General features: G+C 55.9%; 2 protein-coding genes across 2 annotated transcripts; one reads left to right on the top strand and one right to left on the bottom strand.

The window, feature by feature from the left end:
- Positions 1–687: 687 nt before the first annotated feature.
- Positions 688–9,573, bottom strand: SNUPN (snurportin 1). The gene is made up of 8 exons (XM_041489749.1): positions 9,391–9,573; positions 9,088–9,244; positions 8,132–8,236; positions 7,937–8,033; positions 6,968–7,065; positions 6,596–6,673; positions 5,445–5,525; positions 688–1,739 (listed from the first exon to the last, which is right to left on the bottom strand). Exons 1-8 carry the CDS (start codon positions 9,540–9,542, stop codon positions 1,410–1,412), a joined length of 1,098 nt encoding a protein of 365 aa, XP_041345683.1. The 5' UTR covers positions 9,543–9,573; the 3' UTR covers positions 688–1,409.
- Positions 9,574–10,685: 1,112 nt separating this feature from the next.
- On the top strand, positions 10,686–14,934 carry SNX33 (sorting nexin 33). The gene is made up of 2 exons (XM_041489748.1): positions 10,686–12,144; positions 14,060–14,934. Exons 1-2 carry the CDS (start codon positions 10,704–10,706, stop codon positions 14,311–14,313), a joined length of 1,695 nt encoding a protein of 564 aa, XP_041345682.1. The 5' UTR covers positions 10,686–10,703; the 3' UTR covers positions 14,314–14,934.
- Positions 14,935–15,032: the final 98 nt, after the last annotated feature.

The raw sequence follows: 15,032 nt of genomic DNA on the forward strand, positions 1-15,032 counted from the left end.
AGTCCTGGTGCTCATTCTCTTCCCCTGGATCAGCTGCTTCATATGTTAAAAAAATAATACTGAAACCAGTAACTCAATCAGCTGTTTGAAAGCGATAGCTCTGAACACTGCAGGGCCAAGGTGCCACTTCCCTGCCGGGAAGGGGAGCGGAGGGCAGCCCCCTCCCACAGCCAGGCCAGTTCCTGCTGCCTGCTGCTATCATCAATAGCGCTGCCCGGCCAGATGGTCGCACACAGCCCACACGCTTGGCACAGAAACCAGGCTGCTTCTGGGAGAAACGGGGGGTGCTAGGGCAGGATACAAGTGCGCCCGCTATCTGCAGGTGGCCATCCCCACTCTCAGCACCTCCTCCAGGGGAATTTCCACAGACAGCTGGGAGGACAGTCCCCGGCACTGCCTTGAGCTTGATGTTTCATCTCTCTCCTTTTCATCCCCCTCTAGAAACCAGAGAGAACAATAATTTCATCCCCCTAAAACCAGGAAGGGGGAGCAGCCGGTGCTTAAAAGGTGGGATTGGGCTGGGATGAGAAAGACAGGACAAGAGACTGAAGTACCTCGATGTGCAGAGAATTGAACCCACACAAGCGTTTCCTCTGCTCCAGTCAGCACTGGAACCAATTTTTCAATCCCTGTTTGGGAGGCACAGCACGCATCCACCCTTAGGTAGCAGGAAGACGCTAAGAAGAATTTGTCTTTCTGAGAAACCTTTTATTTGGCACGATCAATGGTAGCGTTTTTCAGAGAGAAGCCATTCCTTCCTCTCCCCACTGAGAAAAGCCTCGAGGAGAGAGAGGCTTCTGCCGTGCTCGCGCGGCACAAAGCCCTGCTCCGAGGCAGGTCCTGCTGCAACACAGGGAAATTTAAATTTTCCCAAGAACGCGTGGTGTGGAAAGTCCAGCCTTTGGACTTAACAGCAGGTCACTGCAAACTTTTTGTTAGTAACAACTTTAATTGGAAAGGCCTCAGAAAACAGCTGGATCAAAGGCTGAGAAGCCCCAGTCCTGGGAAGGGCTGGGAAGGTGGGACTGCTGCAAGGGTCACATGCAGCAGCTGCACCTCAGAGGTCCAAGCAGCGTTCCTATGCTGGAGTTTTGCCAAGACTCTAACAGAAGCAGGGTCAGGAGCTGAACTGTATCCCTGCGCTATGGGGACAGATCATTTCCCAACACATGACTGCTTTAGTGAAGAACCAGACTGTTAAGGCCTCACAGAAGTCCTGGCAAAGAGTACATAGTAACAACAAATCCAAAAAATCCAGCAGCACCTGGGGCAAGATATTCCACTGTCATGCCCTTTAAACAAAGCCATCCTATCATCATTACTCTGTCCCCTCTCAGGAGCACGAGGCACAGTGAGAAGAAGCAGGGAGCCTTTTCCCTCTCTCTGCCCAGCTGGCCTGTCCCAGCAGCTCAACTCTCCATCTGGCTCACTGCTCCATCCCGGCCCTCCGGAGACTTTTCTGGCTGAGGAGTGGACAAGTGTTCCAGCTCGTAGTGTCCGTTCCTCGCGGCCGCCTCGCCGCCGGGGTGGCCCTTTTCCGCCGCCAGCTTTTTACTCCTCTTGCTCTCGATGATCTGCTGGAGCTGCCGCCCGGCGTAGTCCGGCTTGGCCGTGAGCACGGTGGCAGGCACAGTGAGCCCCAGGATCTCAGGGACCATGTAGGGCCGGAGCCAGCCCACCAGCGGGGTGCTGCCAGGGGTGTAGTGGGTTTGCTTGTGGTAGAAGAGCAGCCCGTCAACCTGCAGGCAGGAAAGAGAATGAATGAAAGGGCAGAGCTGAGGCTCCTGCAGGTGAATGACCAGGCACCAGACAACGGCTCTGCTCTCTGTTTGCAGGCCAAAACCACCAGCTGGATCATTTTTCCTCAAGCAGTGCAATAAATAGCGGAAGGGAAAGGAGAAACCTGCAGAGCTGCTGCCCTGAAAGATCAGCGACTCCCAGATGGCTTTAAATTGTCAAAGGCAAATGAGTCCAGCTTGGTGTCGGCACAGAGCAACGTTCGTTCTCTGGATGCTTTCATCCCATTTTGCAGAAAAGCCAGAGTCTCTGAATAAGGCAGCCCACTTTACTGGATGAGGGTTATTTTAAATAATACATTTGGAAAGTAATTAGCCCGAGCGTGTGACGCCAAGGAGCCCCGATTCCTAACAGCTCTTTCAGCTGGCTTATGCCAAAAAAATTCTTCATGTTTCCCAGGAGAGAACTTCTCCTAGCAATCAGTGACAGTTAAGGGCACTCAGAACTTTAAAGGTTTAGGCCCTAACTCTTGTGCTACTATTTCCACACTCTGCAGTGCTGCAGCTGGCTGACGTTTTCCCCACTTCCCCACCGTGCTCAGGGATTCTCATCCCCCCTCTTCCCACGCTTCCCAGGGGTGTGCTCTGCAAGGTTGGATCCTGCTGTCAGGCTGACTAATGCTGGAGGTGGTGCTCCTCTTAGCTCAGCTTCACAAGCTCTTAAAAGGCCATTTGGCTATGAGGAAGAGTGGCTGAGTGGGCAGAAAAGAGGAGAACAAGAGCCCACCTCAGGATGAACTGCTCCCAGGCCCCTCCCTGATCCTACAGCCTCCAGAACAGAAACACTGGCTGAGCACAAATGTCCACTTCTTCTCCACAGATGCTGACCTCTGGCAGAGAGGGTAAAGCTTCTGGCACTATTCTGTCCCTAATTTTCAGTCACTGTTAGCATCTTGCAAAATAATCCCAGAAAAAGGGGGATTTCTGTGCTAGGAAAACATAAAACCAGAACAGTAAACATCATGATGAGCTTGTGCGACCCCTCTGGACATATAAAGTGAAAGGCTTTTCCCCCACCCTGCCTCCTGGCAAGAATCACTTTCTGCAGCACTCCAGTACATCCAGCCCATGCCTGTGGGTGCGTGGCACCTGATGAGCAACGGGGATTCTCCGGCACCCACAGGAATGTTTTGGTAAAGCTCAGAGCCTGGAAGGCCTTCCAGATCACTCCAAATACCTTCCCCAAGCTGGAGAATTCAAAGGAGTTCAGCCTGGTGGAGTTAGGTCAGGTTCCCCATTCCCCAAGTTAAGTGGCTTCTATGTTCCTTCCCATTTATTTCATTTGTTGGCTGGGTCCCTACCCCGGGTCACCACAGTGACAGTGGCCACATCCCCACTTCAGGGACTGACACTGTCCCTGAAGGCCCAAACCTGAGGAGAGACTGGCCTGGCAGGATTTAACATTCCACAGCCATGCTTTACAGATTTTAGGTGCTTAACAGTCCTCCCATTCCTAAACATCAGGGTTTCTCAGAGGCTTTGACTCCCCTGCCTTGGTGGAAAACATGGTTTTACTCAGATCTGTGAGAGGGACAGTGGTTCTTAAGATCCCCTCCAAAAACCACTTGAAATTCAGAGCCAGTCAACTGATCCAAAGTCTACTGAATTCTGGGGAACAAGAGTCCACTGAATAGAGTGGATCAGGCCCTAGATCTGAAGTTACAGATTAACTTTGAAGAAGACCCAGACTGAAAGCACTGACCTCCTCTGGGGCCACCAGGCACACAAGATCCCTGTCAGCATCAAAAGATGCTGGGTCCACACCTAAGACCACCTCTGTTACCTTTCACCCATACCAGGACGCATTTTGCCTCCTGCAAAGTTTATTCTGTTCTGTGCCGGTGGTAGAAGGTTTTTTTGGGGATTTTTGGGCTCCCTCTTGTGGCACACCACAGAGACCCACGGCTCCCTACTTCCTGGAAAAAGCACCATGGTTCCTGTGATGTTGGGGCTGCTTTGAGCCAATGTACACCACGTTTTGTTTCTTGGGGTCACACCCTGACACAGCAGAGGGCCTGAGGGGGCAAATCACAGCTGAATTACACAGCTGGAGCCTGTTCAGCTCCATCTCCTGCTCCAGAGTTTCGCAATGGCCTCCTTTGTAGCCCAGAAGTTTGCTGCTCTGACTGCAGCGGGCAAACGCTCCTCAGCCTTTCCTCTCGGGAGCAGATGCCTCAGGAGGGAATGAAGACTTGACTCAGGAAAGCCAGAAATGACTGTTTCTACAGAGGCACTTGGAGCATTGATTATTGAGCAAGCCAGCTGAAAGAAAGCTGGGAAGGCTCTTCAATCCATGTTCAGAGCAGGGTCTGGCAAGACCAGTGAGGGGTTGGGACTTTCCAACTTGCTCTGATGACTGTCCTGGCTTTCACAAGCAGAAAGCAAAGTCAGCCCTCAGAGCCAAGTTAGTGCCCTTAACTTAAACCTACACCTATTTTAATGGCAAACTCACGATGGGAGACCATGAGAGACACTGTCACATCAACGTGGCTTTTGGCTTCGTGGGACAAGAAATCTCTGTGGAGCACATTCCTGATGTAGGGCTGAGACTGGGCACTCTCAGGAACAGCTGCAGCCACTGGAGGAGCTTCTGGCTCACAGATGTTGTCACTGTCACCGGGTCGGAATGCCACTCCCTCCTCCATCCCCTTCCCTTGCAGTGACAGGTCAGCCAGGGCAGGCAAAAGCAGCCAGAGCTGATTCCACAAGGGCCTGCAACTCACAACCACACAGAACTGAGCTGGGTGGCACATGGCTTTGCCTGTCCTGCCCTTCCCCAAAGGTCAGAACAGCACAACAGCTGTGTCAGGGGAAGTTTAGAGTGGATATAGGAAATATCTTCCCCCAGGAGATGGTCACGCACTGGAATAGGCTCCCCAGAGCAGCAGCCATTGGCCCCAAGCTTGCAAGAGCTCAGGGAGCCTTTGGACAACGCTCTCAGGCCCAGGGTGGGATTCTTGGAGCTGTCCTGTGCAGGGCCAGAGCTGGAATTTGATGCTACTAGCAGGTCCCTTTCCACTCAATACTGTATGATTCTACTTTTAAAGCTGATGAAGCAAACACAGGTGTCCTGCTCAGTGATTTCTGTCACAGCCAACTGCCCCCAGCTCCAGTACACCTTAGGCACCCACCATGAACACCCAAACCCCCCTGAAACCATTGGGATCTTACCACCACCCTTCTCCTTCCTCCAAACAGACAGCTGCCTTGTTGGAAGCACCAACACCAAGGAAACGCACACAAGCGTTTCCCAGGGAAACCACTGACCCAGGGCAGTGGTCAGTACCAGTTTTGGCCCTAAAAAGGTCAGCTGTCTATCACACTGCTGTGTGAACCTGAGTTGTGTCCTCCCATCCCAAAAGACTCTTTCAGACACAGCCAAGGGCAGCAAGGGCAGTACAAACCCAGGGAGTGCTGTGGTTTAACTCTTGCTTGTTGGTGTAGTTGAATGAGGTGTGTGACAAGGCAACAGATCAAACATGGGCATAAAGGCATCCATCCCACACACAGGAAACAGCAACTTGGCAAACTTTCTGCAGCCTCAGGAGAGCAAAGTTCCAAGGAGAGGGGATGCACCTCTCTCCCAGCACTGGCAGAACTGTTGCTAAGGCTGGGGTCCAGACCCACACAGAACCTGTGTGTGCTCACCTCAAAGGGAAAGTCTGTAGCCAGCAGCTCACACAGGCTGTCCGAGGAGCAGGAGAAGTTCTGCAGGCCCACGAATTTATACTGGAAGAGTAAGAGAGGGTTAGAAGAGGCAACTCTCTGGTCTACAGGAGAACAAGTTGCTGAATCCAGCACTGGTGTGCAAGCAGCTAAAAAGGAATGATTCCTCCACTGCAGGATGTGGCATAAGAGGGAAAGGGTGAGGAACAGCTCCTACATACTCCTGATACCTTTTTTCCCAAGCACCTAAGACTGCAGAAAGGACTTTTCAGGAGACTTGACCCAGAGATGCTCTTCTAACCAAAATAGAAAATGATGACCTCCGGGCAGGATGCAAAGCAGACAGATGTCTGCTCCAGGCTGCTGCCTCAGCCAAGCCAATCTTTCCACCCAGGAAATGAAAGCTGAAACGACCCCCCCTCCATTAGGTAGTTATCTTCTGGATATTCCTGTTGGGAGTCAGGACAGGATGTTCTCTGAACACAGACACCCTCACTGCAGTCAGCCACATTTATCACCGAGATGCTCAGCTCACAGGAGCTGCTCTGCTTGGCCATGTCTGAGCAGACAAATCTCTCATGTCTGTACCCAAAATTCATGTTCCAAGCTGCTGTGGACTCTAGGTCTGACCCTCATGTGTAAGCCTTCAAAGGAAGACTTTTTATTCTGGCTCAGCAGGGACTCTGGATGGCAAGCCAGCATTCATCCCGACAACTTCAATGATCAGTTTAAAAAGAGGGAAGGCTTAAAGCTTTACAAACCCACAAGACTGCCAGAATAAACCCCATTGTAGTCAGGCTGCCAACCAACACTGCTCCTGAAGAAACCACACTGGCTTTCCATTCCATTACAAGGGAAAGCTAAAAACAGCATGGAAGTTAGCTGATACCCTGCAGTGTGATCTCCTTCAGCACTTTGGATGGGGAGAAAAAACCCCACTAAACTCATTTACAATATGCAGTGGTTCTATTTACATCCTGACCACAGCATCCCATTTCATCAGATCTACACTTTGAAGCCTGATCTGTGAGGGGAAAGGAAAAAAAAGCTTCCACTTGTGAAAGAAACTGCTGAAGCCTGCTGAACAGGAGAGCTTACCCCCCCAGCCTCCTCCTCAGTACAAAAGGACTTACCGGATTAATCCTGCTTTTCTCTCCCAGCCCTTCCTCCTCTTGGATTTTTGAGGAGAGCCAGAAGAATCTGAAGTCAGTCTGTGAAAGGAGGCAGAGTTAGTAACCATTCACCCCACATCACCTGTCAGCGTCTGCCGAGCACCTTTGCTCCCCTGCACTCACCTGGGAGATTTAAAAACTTGACTTCATCTGCAGAAACAGCACCCCAAACCCTGCTGCTCCCCCCCAAAAACATGTACACACTTAAACAGCAGCCCTAAAGCCGTAGAGACGCTGGTGCTTAGGAGAAATATCTGCCTTTTGCAGAGTGATCTTCCCGCAGTGCTGGAGCAAAGCAGCTCAGGGAACACCAGGGAGGGCAGGGCTCAGTACCTGGCAGTCATAAACAGGGTGTCCTCTCCAGCACATCACGTCCAGGATGTAGTAGGTCTGCTTGGCCTCGCTGTAGATGCAGTCCAGGATGCTGTACACTGCACACACAAACGCAGGGAGGTCCAGACCTGCTCCTAGCACTGCCCAAGCCAGTTGGCAAATGCCAAGTCCCAGCTCTCTGACAATAATCCTGCCCTGATGTGAGACTGTGGCGTGCAGAGGGATCCCCTCCTGCTGACACAAACTGCAGCCACAAAAAGCCTTGAGCTTGAGGAGTCCCACGAGGCTGCAAAGGGACCAGTCAGAGGCACAACAAGCAAGGGCATGTTTCAGGAAATGGCATTTGCCAGACAATAAGCCTCTCTTTTTAGGGCAAAAAAAAAAGAATTCCAAGACATATTAAGGAAGATGACACCATTCAAAGGTGTCTGCTAAAGGACAGAGAGGATGTTGTGGTTTAAGAGTGTCAGTCAAACAGGAAGCTTCTTAAAATATGTGGCAGGAAACAGGGAAATGGTTTTAAACTGGAAAAGGGCAATTTTAGATTAGCTGTTAGGAAGAAATTCTTTCCTGTGAAGGTGCTGAGTCCCTGGGACAGGTTACCCAGAGCAGCTGTGGCTGCCCCATGCCTGGAAAGGTCCAAGGCCAGGCTGGACAGGGCTTGGAGCAACCTGGGATAGTGGAACATTCCCTGTCCTTGGCAGGGCAGTGGAACAAGCTGAGCTTTAAGGTCTCTTCCAACTCAAACCACTCGGGGATTCTATGTGCTTATAAAGATATCTGATACTGTTCCCATCTAGTTACCTCCAGAGATACAGAAACTGGCCTAAAGCTGAAACTGGCCACCCCCACCACAAAAAAGGGGCAGAGCCACGGGACTTTGGGGAGCTGGAGGAGCAGCACTGGGCCTGTCAGCACACACAAGCTCCCAGGCAGTTCCCCTCTCTCTACCCCAGATCCCCCTCACACCTTTGTCACTGGTTGAGTTGTGCCGGTTTCCCCCTGGCAGCAGGGATGGGAACCTGTTGACACAGAAGCCACTCTTGGTGTAAGCTGCTGTTGTGCCCTGTGAGGAAAAAAGGAGAGAAAAAACCCAGTCAAGCCAGCTTTATGTTGGCTGTGAATGGGTACAGGTCCTTTAGCAGCTGGTGGAAGCCCACTTACCCTGGAGGCCACGACAAGAGCCCTTTTCCCGACGGGACACACCACCACAACCCACTCCTGCTCCAGATCTGAGGGGACATCCACCAGCCACTCCGACAGCATCAGCTACAGAGAGCCCAGGGAGAAGAACCAGTCAGTAACAGCTCTCCTGAAGTCATGAACAACAAACAACTCAAGGGTAAAGCAAGGAGATTTTGACTTTACTTTGACACTGGGTGTTTGAAGGGCAGCTGGCACTGCTTGTCACCCCCCAAAGGGCTCCTTCCCTCCCCTCTAATGAAGTCCAACCTGCCTAACACGTTCTTCCCCAAGCCTTTCTCTTGCTTCCCAGCTGCTGACTGAGCTTCAGACCACAGCACAGGGCTCACACTGGGCACCCCACACCTTGGCCCCACTCCAGGAACAAGGTGTGGGGTGCCCAGTGATATTTTTTTATTTTTAAAAACACAGCGAGGCTTAGAGATTCCAAAATGTCAGGAGTAAAGAGCCTGGACAAGCTGACCTCTTCAGAGGTTGCCTAAGTGGCTGTGTGTTATCTAGGACCGATCCAGCACCCAGGCTGATAAAACCCAGATGAGTTTGCCCTTTTTTTCTTTCCAAACACAGGGAAACAGAAATTTTTAGCTAAATACTGCCTAACAAGGTACTCATGCTGCTGTCTGAGCTGAAATCTCCTAAAGTGGTGAACATGGTGATGCAGAATTAATGGCTGGAATCAGTGACCTTCGAAGGTCTTTTCCAACCTAAGAGATTCTAAAGCACATCCCATCTCCACGTGTTTTCCATTTGAACTCAGCACGTTTTGGAAGTGAGCTAAGCAGAGTTTCTCTGCGAGCACCAAGCCGGGCAGGACACACTCCTCCCAGCCCCCACATGGCCACCACCGTGGCCTCAAACCACCCCACAGCCCTGCCCCACGGCCACACCTCGCCACGGGGACACAGGTGGCTCCTCACCTGATTGGCGTAGCGCTTGGGCAGCTTTTTGCCAGCATCCACGTCCATCGCCTCTTCCTCCGCATCTTCCCCTTCCTTGTCCTCGTCCTCGCTCTCCACCCCTGCCCAGTCGTCCTCCGCCAACCTCCTGGCATGGTTCACGTAGTCCAGCCGCCTCCTGGGGTCGAGGGAACAAGCCGGCGGGGTGTCAGCTCACCCAGGGCACACGCGGCGCGGCCGCTCCCCTCAGGCGGCCCCGGGCCGGCCCAACGCGCCCCGCGCTCCCATCCCGGCGGCTCCCACCCCGCCCGCTGCCGCGCTCACTCTCTCTGGATGCGGAGGAGGCGCTGCCGGCGCTCGGCCTGCCCGGGGCCGCCGCGGGGCTTGTAGGCGGCCAGCCGGGGGTGCGGCGCGGCCAGGCTGCAGGGCCCCGCCAGCCCCACGCCCGCCGCCAGCGCCGCGCTCAGCTCCTCCATGGCAACCCCGCGGCCGCCGCGCTTCCGCCCGCGCCGCCCGCAGCGCCCCCGCGTGGCGCGGAGGCCCCGCGCCGCCCGCTCCTCCCGTGCCTCAGTTTCCCCCGCGCCCGGGCACCGGGACGGGGCGCTGCGGGCCGGGACCGGGCACGGGCGAGGGGCACGTCCCGGCAGGGACGCGGGAGCGGCCGCAGCCCCCGCGGGCGGGGACTCGTGCCCCCGGGGCCGGCTGCCTGCAGAGGGCAGCGTGCGGCTGGCCGGGCCGGGCCGGGCCGCTCCCCGCCGCCAACCGGGCGGCGGAGCGGGGAGCGCTGCCCTGCGTCACGGGAGGCTGGCGGCCGGCTCCGCCACCCCTTCGGCAACGGGAGCGGCTCCGGCAGCGGCACCGGCGGCGGACCGGCCCCGGCGCTGCCCCGCCAGAGCCGGTGGCTACAGGAGCGGCCCCGACACCGACACGGGCACCACCGCCGGCGCCGCCTCCGTCCTGCGTGAGATTTACGGAATTCAGGGAAAAAACAGACCCCGCCAACCATCGGGAAAGTCGGCCCGGAAAGGAATTGCAAAATCCCGGGATCACCGGGAGGTTGGACTGGGTTTGGGGTCGTTCCCGCCGCTCTCCCAGCGCCCACCGACGGGAAATTTAGGGTGCTTTATCCACGGGAGCCCCGAGAAAAATCGCTTTGGATTTATTTCCTCGTTGGCAGCCAGGGGTTTTCCTCCCGGAGAGTGAAACCTCGGGATCAGCTTCCCGGAGAGATAAACCCTGCGCGGACATGGCAGAGCCCGGCTCTCGGGCCGGCCGGGATTCACATCCCGGAGGAGCCAGGGGAACGCAGCTCGCGTGACTGGGAATCTTGTTTTTATCCAGGGAATGCAGTTTATAAACGCGGAATGTTCTTTTTAACCGGGGCGCCGGGATCGGGGGGGGTCACTTGGACATAGGGACATTGGCGTCACCTCGTAAGGGATTTCTTCTCCACTTTTTTTTTTTTTTTTTTTTGTTATTATTTTCCTGGGAAAGCGGCCAAGCCATTTCCCTCAGCGCGTGGTGGTGATCCCGGAGCCGCGCGAGCCCGCGGTATTGCCGGGATTTGGGGGGGTGTTTTGGCCGGGGGGGGTTGCGTTCCGCTGGCTCCCCCCCCCCTTCCCGACCCGGGACCGGCCATGGCGTTGAAAGCCAGAGCTCTTTACAACTTCCAGAGCGAAAACAAAGAGGAGATCAGCATCCAGGAGAACGAGGAGCTCGTCATCTTCAGCGAGAACTCCCTGGACGGCTGGTTACAGGGCCAAAACAGCCGTGGGGAGACCGGCCTCTTCCCCGCTTCCTACGTCGAGATCCTCCGCTCCCGCTCGGGCTCCAACTACACGGACTATTCCAGCAGCCCGGTCGGCTCCCCCGGGCACGATTCCTCCTTGTACTCGGCATCCCCCAACCCCGGCATCTCCTACCAGGGCAGTTTTGAGGATGATGATGACGACGATTGGGATGACTGGGACGACACGTGCACGGTGGTGGAGGAGCCCCGGAGCGCGCCGGGCACCAATGGGCACCCCTCGCCCAGCCTGCCGTGCCCAGCGGCCTATGGCCACCACCAGCACGCCGGCCACCGGCCCAAGCCGGCACTGGAGAGGCAGGACAGCATGAGCTCCTCCAAGAGGGGCAGCGTGGTGGGCAGAAACCTCAACCGCTTCTCCTGCTTCGTCCGCTCCGGGGTGGAAGCCTTCATCCTGGGCGACGTGCCCCTGATGTCCAAGATCGCCGAGACCTACTGCATCGAGATGGGCTCCAGGGGCCCGCAGTGGAGGGCCAACCCCCACCCGTTCATCTGCTCCGTGGAGGACCCCACCAAGCAAACCAAGTTCAAGGGCATCAAGAGCTACATCTCCTACAAGCTGACGCCCAGCAACTTCAACTCTCCCGTGTACCGGCGCTACAAGCACTTCGACTGGCTCTACAACCGCCTGCTGCACAAGTTCACGGTGATCTCGGTGCCGCACCTGCCCGAGAAGCAGGCCACCGGCCGCTTCGAGGAGGACTTCATCGAGAAGCGCAAGCGGCGGCTGATCCTCTGGATGGAGCACATGACCAGCCACCCCGTCCTCTCCCAGTACGAGGGCTTCCAGCACTTCCTCTGCTGCCGCGACGAGAAGCAGTGGAAGCTGGGCAAACGCCGGGCGGAGAAGGACGAGATGGTGGGCGCCAGCTTCCTCCTCACCATCCAGATTCCCACCGAGCACCAGGACCTGCAGGATGTGGAGGACCGCGTGGATGCCTTCAAGGCCTTCAGCAAGAAGATGGATGACAGCGTCCTGCAGCTGACCAACGTGGCGTCGGAGCTGGTGCGCAAGCACGTGGGGGGCTTCCGGAAGGAGTTCCAGAAGCTGGGCAATGCCTTCCAAGCCATCAGCCACTCCTTCCACATGGACCCTCCCTACAGCTTGGATGCCCTCAACAACGCCATCTCCCACACGGGCAAGACGTACGAGACTGTGGGGGAGATGTTTGCTGAGCAGCCCAAGAATGACCTGTTCCTCATGCTGGACACTCTCTCCTTGTACCAAGGGCTCCTCTCCAACTTCCCAGACATCATCCACCTGCAGAAAGGTAAGGAGCCATTCTTCTCCCCAGGAATGGGCCCATGTGAGTGGGAATGGTGCTGCAAGTGGGTTGGGGATGCAATGAGGAAATCCTTCATTGGAATGGGGAATGAGGATGGGAATGGAGATGGGAACCACTGCTGTGCCTCTTAGGGGCATGGTGTGGACCCCGCTGGCACAGCCCTCCAGTCAGCCCAGCCTGGCAGAGTCTGCTGGGGCCGTTGGGTCCAGAGTCTGCCCCAGTGATGCCATGGACTCTAACTGCTGCTGGTGCTACCCAAAGCACTGCCAGGGGTGGTCAGCACGGGTGTCACTTCCCCTAGACCATGAGCAGGAGCCAGCACTGCTGCTGTTAGGTCTGGGGTGACCTGGCCTGCACCTCTTGTGCATCCCCACCCACTGCCACTTGTCCCATTCTCATCCTCCCCTCCTGCCAAGGCAGTGGGTGGGTGGCCAGCAGGAATACCAGAGCTTGCTCCCCCAGGGCTGGAACATGGCTGGACATGACCTTGGGTCCATCAGAGGGGCCGAGGGGGCAGGGCAGTGGCATAGGGGACACACTGAACCTCTGGGGACAACCAGGGTCCCCACACTTTTCCGGAGTGTGTCCCTGCACCTCCAACTCAGCAGGAGGGGTTTAGCACCAGGGCATCAGAGCTCTTCATGTCCCATTTGTCCTGGTTCCCTGGATTTGGTGGGATCAGAGAGGGGGAGAAGTGTCTGCTGTTCTCTCCCTGGGGCAGGCAGCAGGCAGGCAGGGCTCGGTGTCCCTTTGCACCCAGGCAGCCAGCGGTGTGGGTGTGGGGCCAAAGTCCACACACACTGCTCCCCGCCCAGCTGCCCGCAGCAGGGAGGGGACACCCACACCAGAGTCCCCAGAGTCTGGAGGACAGGTTTTCCCCAGGGTGAAACCAGGGCCGTTTGTGTCCCAGCATGCAGGGATGTCTGTGCATCACTCTGCATCCCTGGGGGAGGCTGGGAAGGCAAAGGGCGCAGGGAGGATTCAATCCTGCCCGGGCAACTTCCCTGCCTTTCCTCTGAGTGTTGTTTACCCACGGAGAGGGGCTGGATCCCGTCCGGAAGCGAGGCCGCGTGGGCAGAGCGGAAGGCAGGATTTGGCCTCCAAACTTTGCTTCTTCCTTGTCCTCCTCCTCCCCTCTGGGAGCAGGGCTGGCGCAGCGGGAGCACTGTAACCCCGGGTCTGGTGCTCCCGGCAAGGGGCAGGGAGAAGGGAAGAAAGCCCAGTGCGGGCCAGATCCTGTTTTTAGTTTTTTAGCCTCTGTGCTAATGAGGGGGAGGAATGCAGGGCTGGAGCCAGGCAGGATTCTTTCGAAACCAAGCTTTAAAAAAACATGGAAGGAGAGGGAAAAACTGGTGTCAGAGCATCAGCTGCCTCCGGGAGTGAGAGATGCTTTCCCAGCTGAGCTCCAGACAGCACCACGTGCCCTTGCCACATCCTGGATCACTGCTTTCTGGGCTGGGGTCTCCCAGGGCCGCTCCTGACCCCCATTCATGGAATGGCATGGAATATTTGGTGGGCAGGCTTGGCCAGGGTGCTTCATTGTGGTAACACTGCCTCACATCAGCTTTGCACCCCAAGCCTTGAATCACAGCGCTCCAGGATCCCAGACCCCCAAAACCAGCTATACATGAGGCTGGCTGCCCAGGATGGAAAAGGAGCTGGGGATGCCAGAGTCCAGAGAGAAAATGCTCCCAGTCTTTGCCTTCCTGGAAGAGAGGGATGGGTTTGATGGGCAGGAGGAGATGCAGGCAGATCCCTCTCTTACATGGGGCAGGTCTGTGCCTCTGCTTTGGGCCAGGCCGGTGCTCCGGCACGGGGGGTGACGGGATCAAGCGGGGCTGCGCAAGGAAGGGGCCCGAGGGTCGCACACATCCCCTGACGCTGCTCCCTGCCCCGCCAGGCGCCTTCGCCAAGGTGAAGGAGAGCCAGCGGATGAGCGACGAGGGCAGGATGGACCAGGAGGAGGCGGACGGGATCCGCAAGCGCTGCCGCGTGGTGGGCTTCGCCCTGCAGGCCGAGATGAACCACTTCCACGAGCGGCGCGTGGCCGACTTCAAGAGGATGATGCAGTCCTACCTGAGGCAGCAGATCGTCTTCTACCAGCGCGTCAGCCAGCAGCTGGAGAAGACGCTGCGCATGTACGACAACCTCTAAGCCTCGTCCCGCTGTGCCCGCAGCCCCCAGGGCTCCTTGGGGCCGGACGGGAACTCATCACGCTAGTGACCAAATGACTTTGGGCTTTCTTCCCCCTTCCCGGGCTGACAGGGAGGGGCTCGCCCGCGGGCTGGCCGTGCCGCCTCTTCCTTTCTTTCCCTGGGGACCTCCCCCCTGCCACAGGTCTGGCGGGAGCGTGGTGGGTCACAAGAGGGACAGCTGGGGAGGTAACAGTGCTGGGGTCTCTGCCCAGTGATTTTTAGCTTTCTGAAAACCCACTCTCCTGGAGCAGGGGTGGGTGCATCCCAGCCTGCTGGGAGAAGAAATCCAAGCGGTCGACATTTTGCACACTAAAAGCTTTTCTGATGGAAAAAAAAAGAGAGAAGAAAAGATATCTTTATTTGGAAGAGATTTTTTTGTTTGTTTGTCACAAGATATTTTCAATATTTTCCATTTTTCTGCAGCATTTTTACCGATCAGTTTTTAACTAGATGCACAGAGGCAAAGGGAAATCTCTTTCTCAAGTATGGCTGCTGACTGGGAAAAGGGAGAAAAAAGGAAAAAAAGGGAAAAAAAAATAGCCCCACAGCCTTTTCAATAAAATCATTGGTAGAAAAAACACCCACCTCCTTCCCAGAGATGTCTGTGGAAAACAGAGCTGCTCCAGGATCCTGGGGAAGGCTCTGCCTGAGCATCCCCTGGCTTCCAGCCAGCTTTGA

The sequence above is a fragment of the Pyrgilauda ruficollis genome, unplaced genomic scaffold (assembly GCF_017590135.1).
Source record: "Pyrgilauda ruficollis isolate IOZ18807 unplaced genomic scaffold, ASM1759013v1 scaffold96, whole genome shotgun sequence".
Lineage (NCBI taxonomy): Eukaryota > Metazoa > Chordata > Aves > Passeriformes > Passeridae > Pyrgilauda > Pyrgilauda ruficollis.

What these genes read in the sequence shown, in the direction of transcription:
- SNUPN (XM_041489749.1), bottom strand. Translation starts at nt 9,542, where the DNA reads ATGGAGGAGCTGAGCGCGGCGCTGGCGGCGGGCGTGGGGCTGGCGGGG. An exon ending in CAACTCAACCAGTGACAAAG is followed by an intron (nt 7,066 to 7,936) that starts GTGTGAGGGGGA and finishes TTGTGTGTGCAG; the next exon opens with TGTACAGCATCCTGGACTGC. An exon ending in AGAAAAGCAGGATTAATCCG is followed by an intron (nt 5,526 to 6,595) that starts GTAAGTCCTTTT and finishes TTACTCTTCCAG; the next exon opens with TATAAATTCGTGGGCCTGCA.
- SNX33 (XM_041489748.1), top strand. Translation starts at nt 10,704, where the DNA reads ATGGCGTTGAAAGCCAGAGCTCTTTACAACTTCCAGAGCGAAAACAAA. An exon ending in CATCATCCACCTGCAGAAAG is followed by an intron (nt 12,145 to 14,059) that starts GTAAGGAGCCAT and finishes CTGCCCCGCCAG; the next exon opens with GCGCCTTCGCCAAGGTGAAG.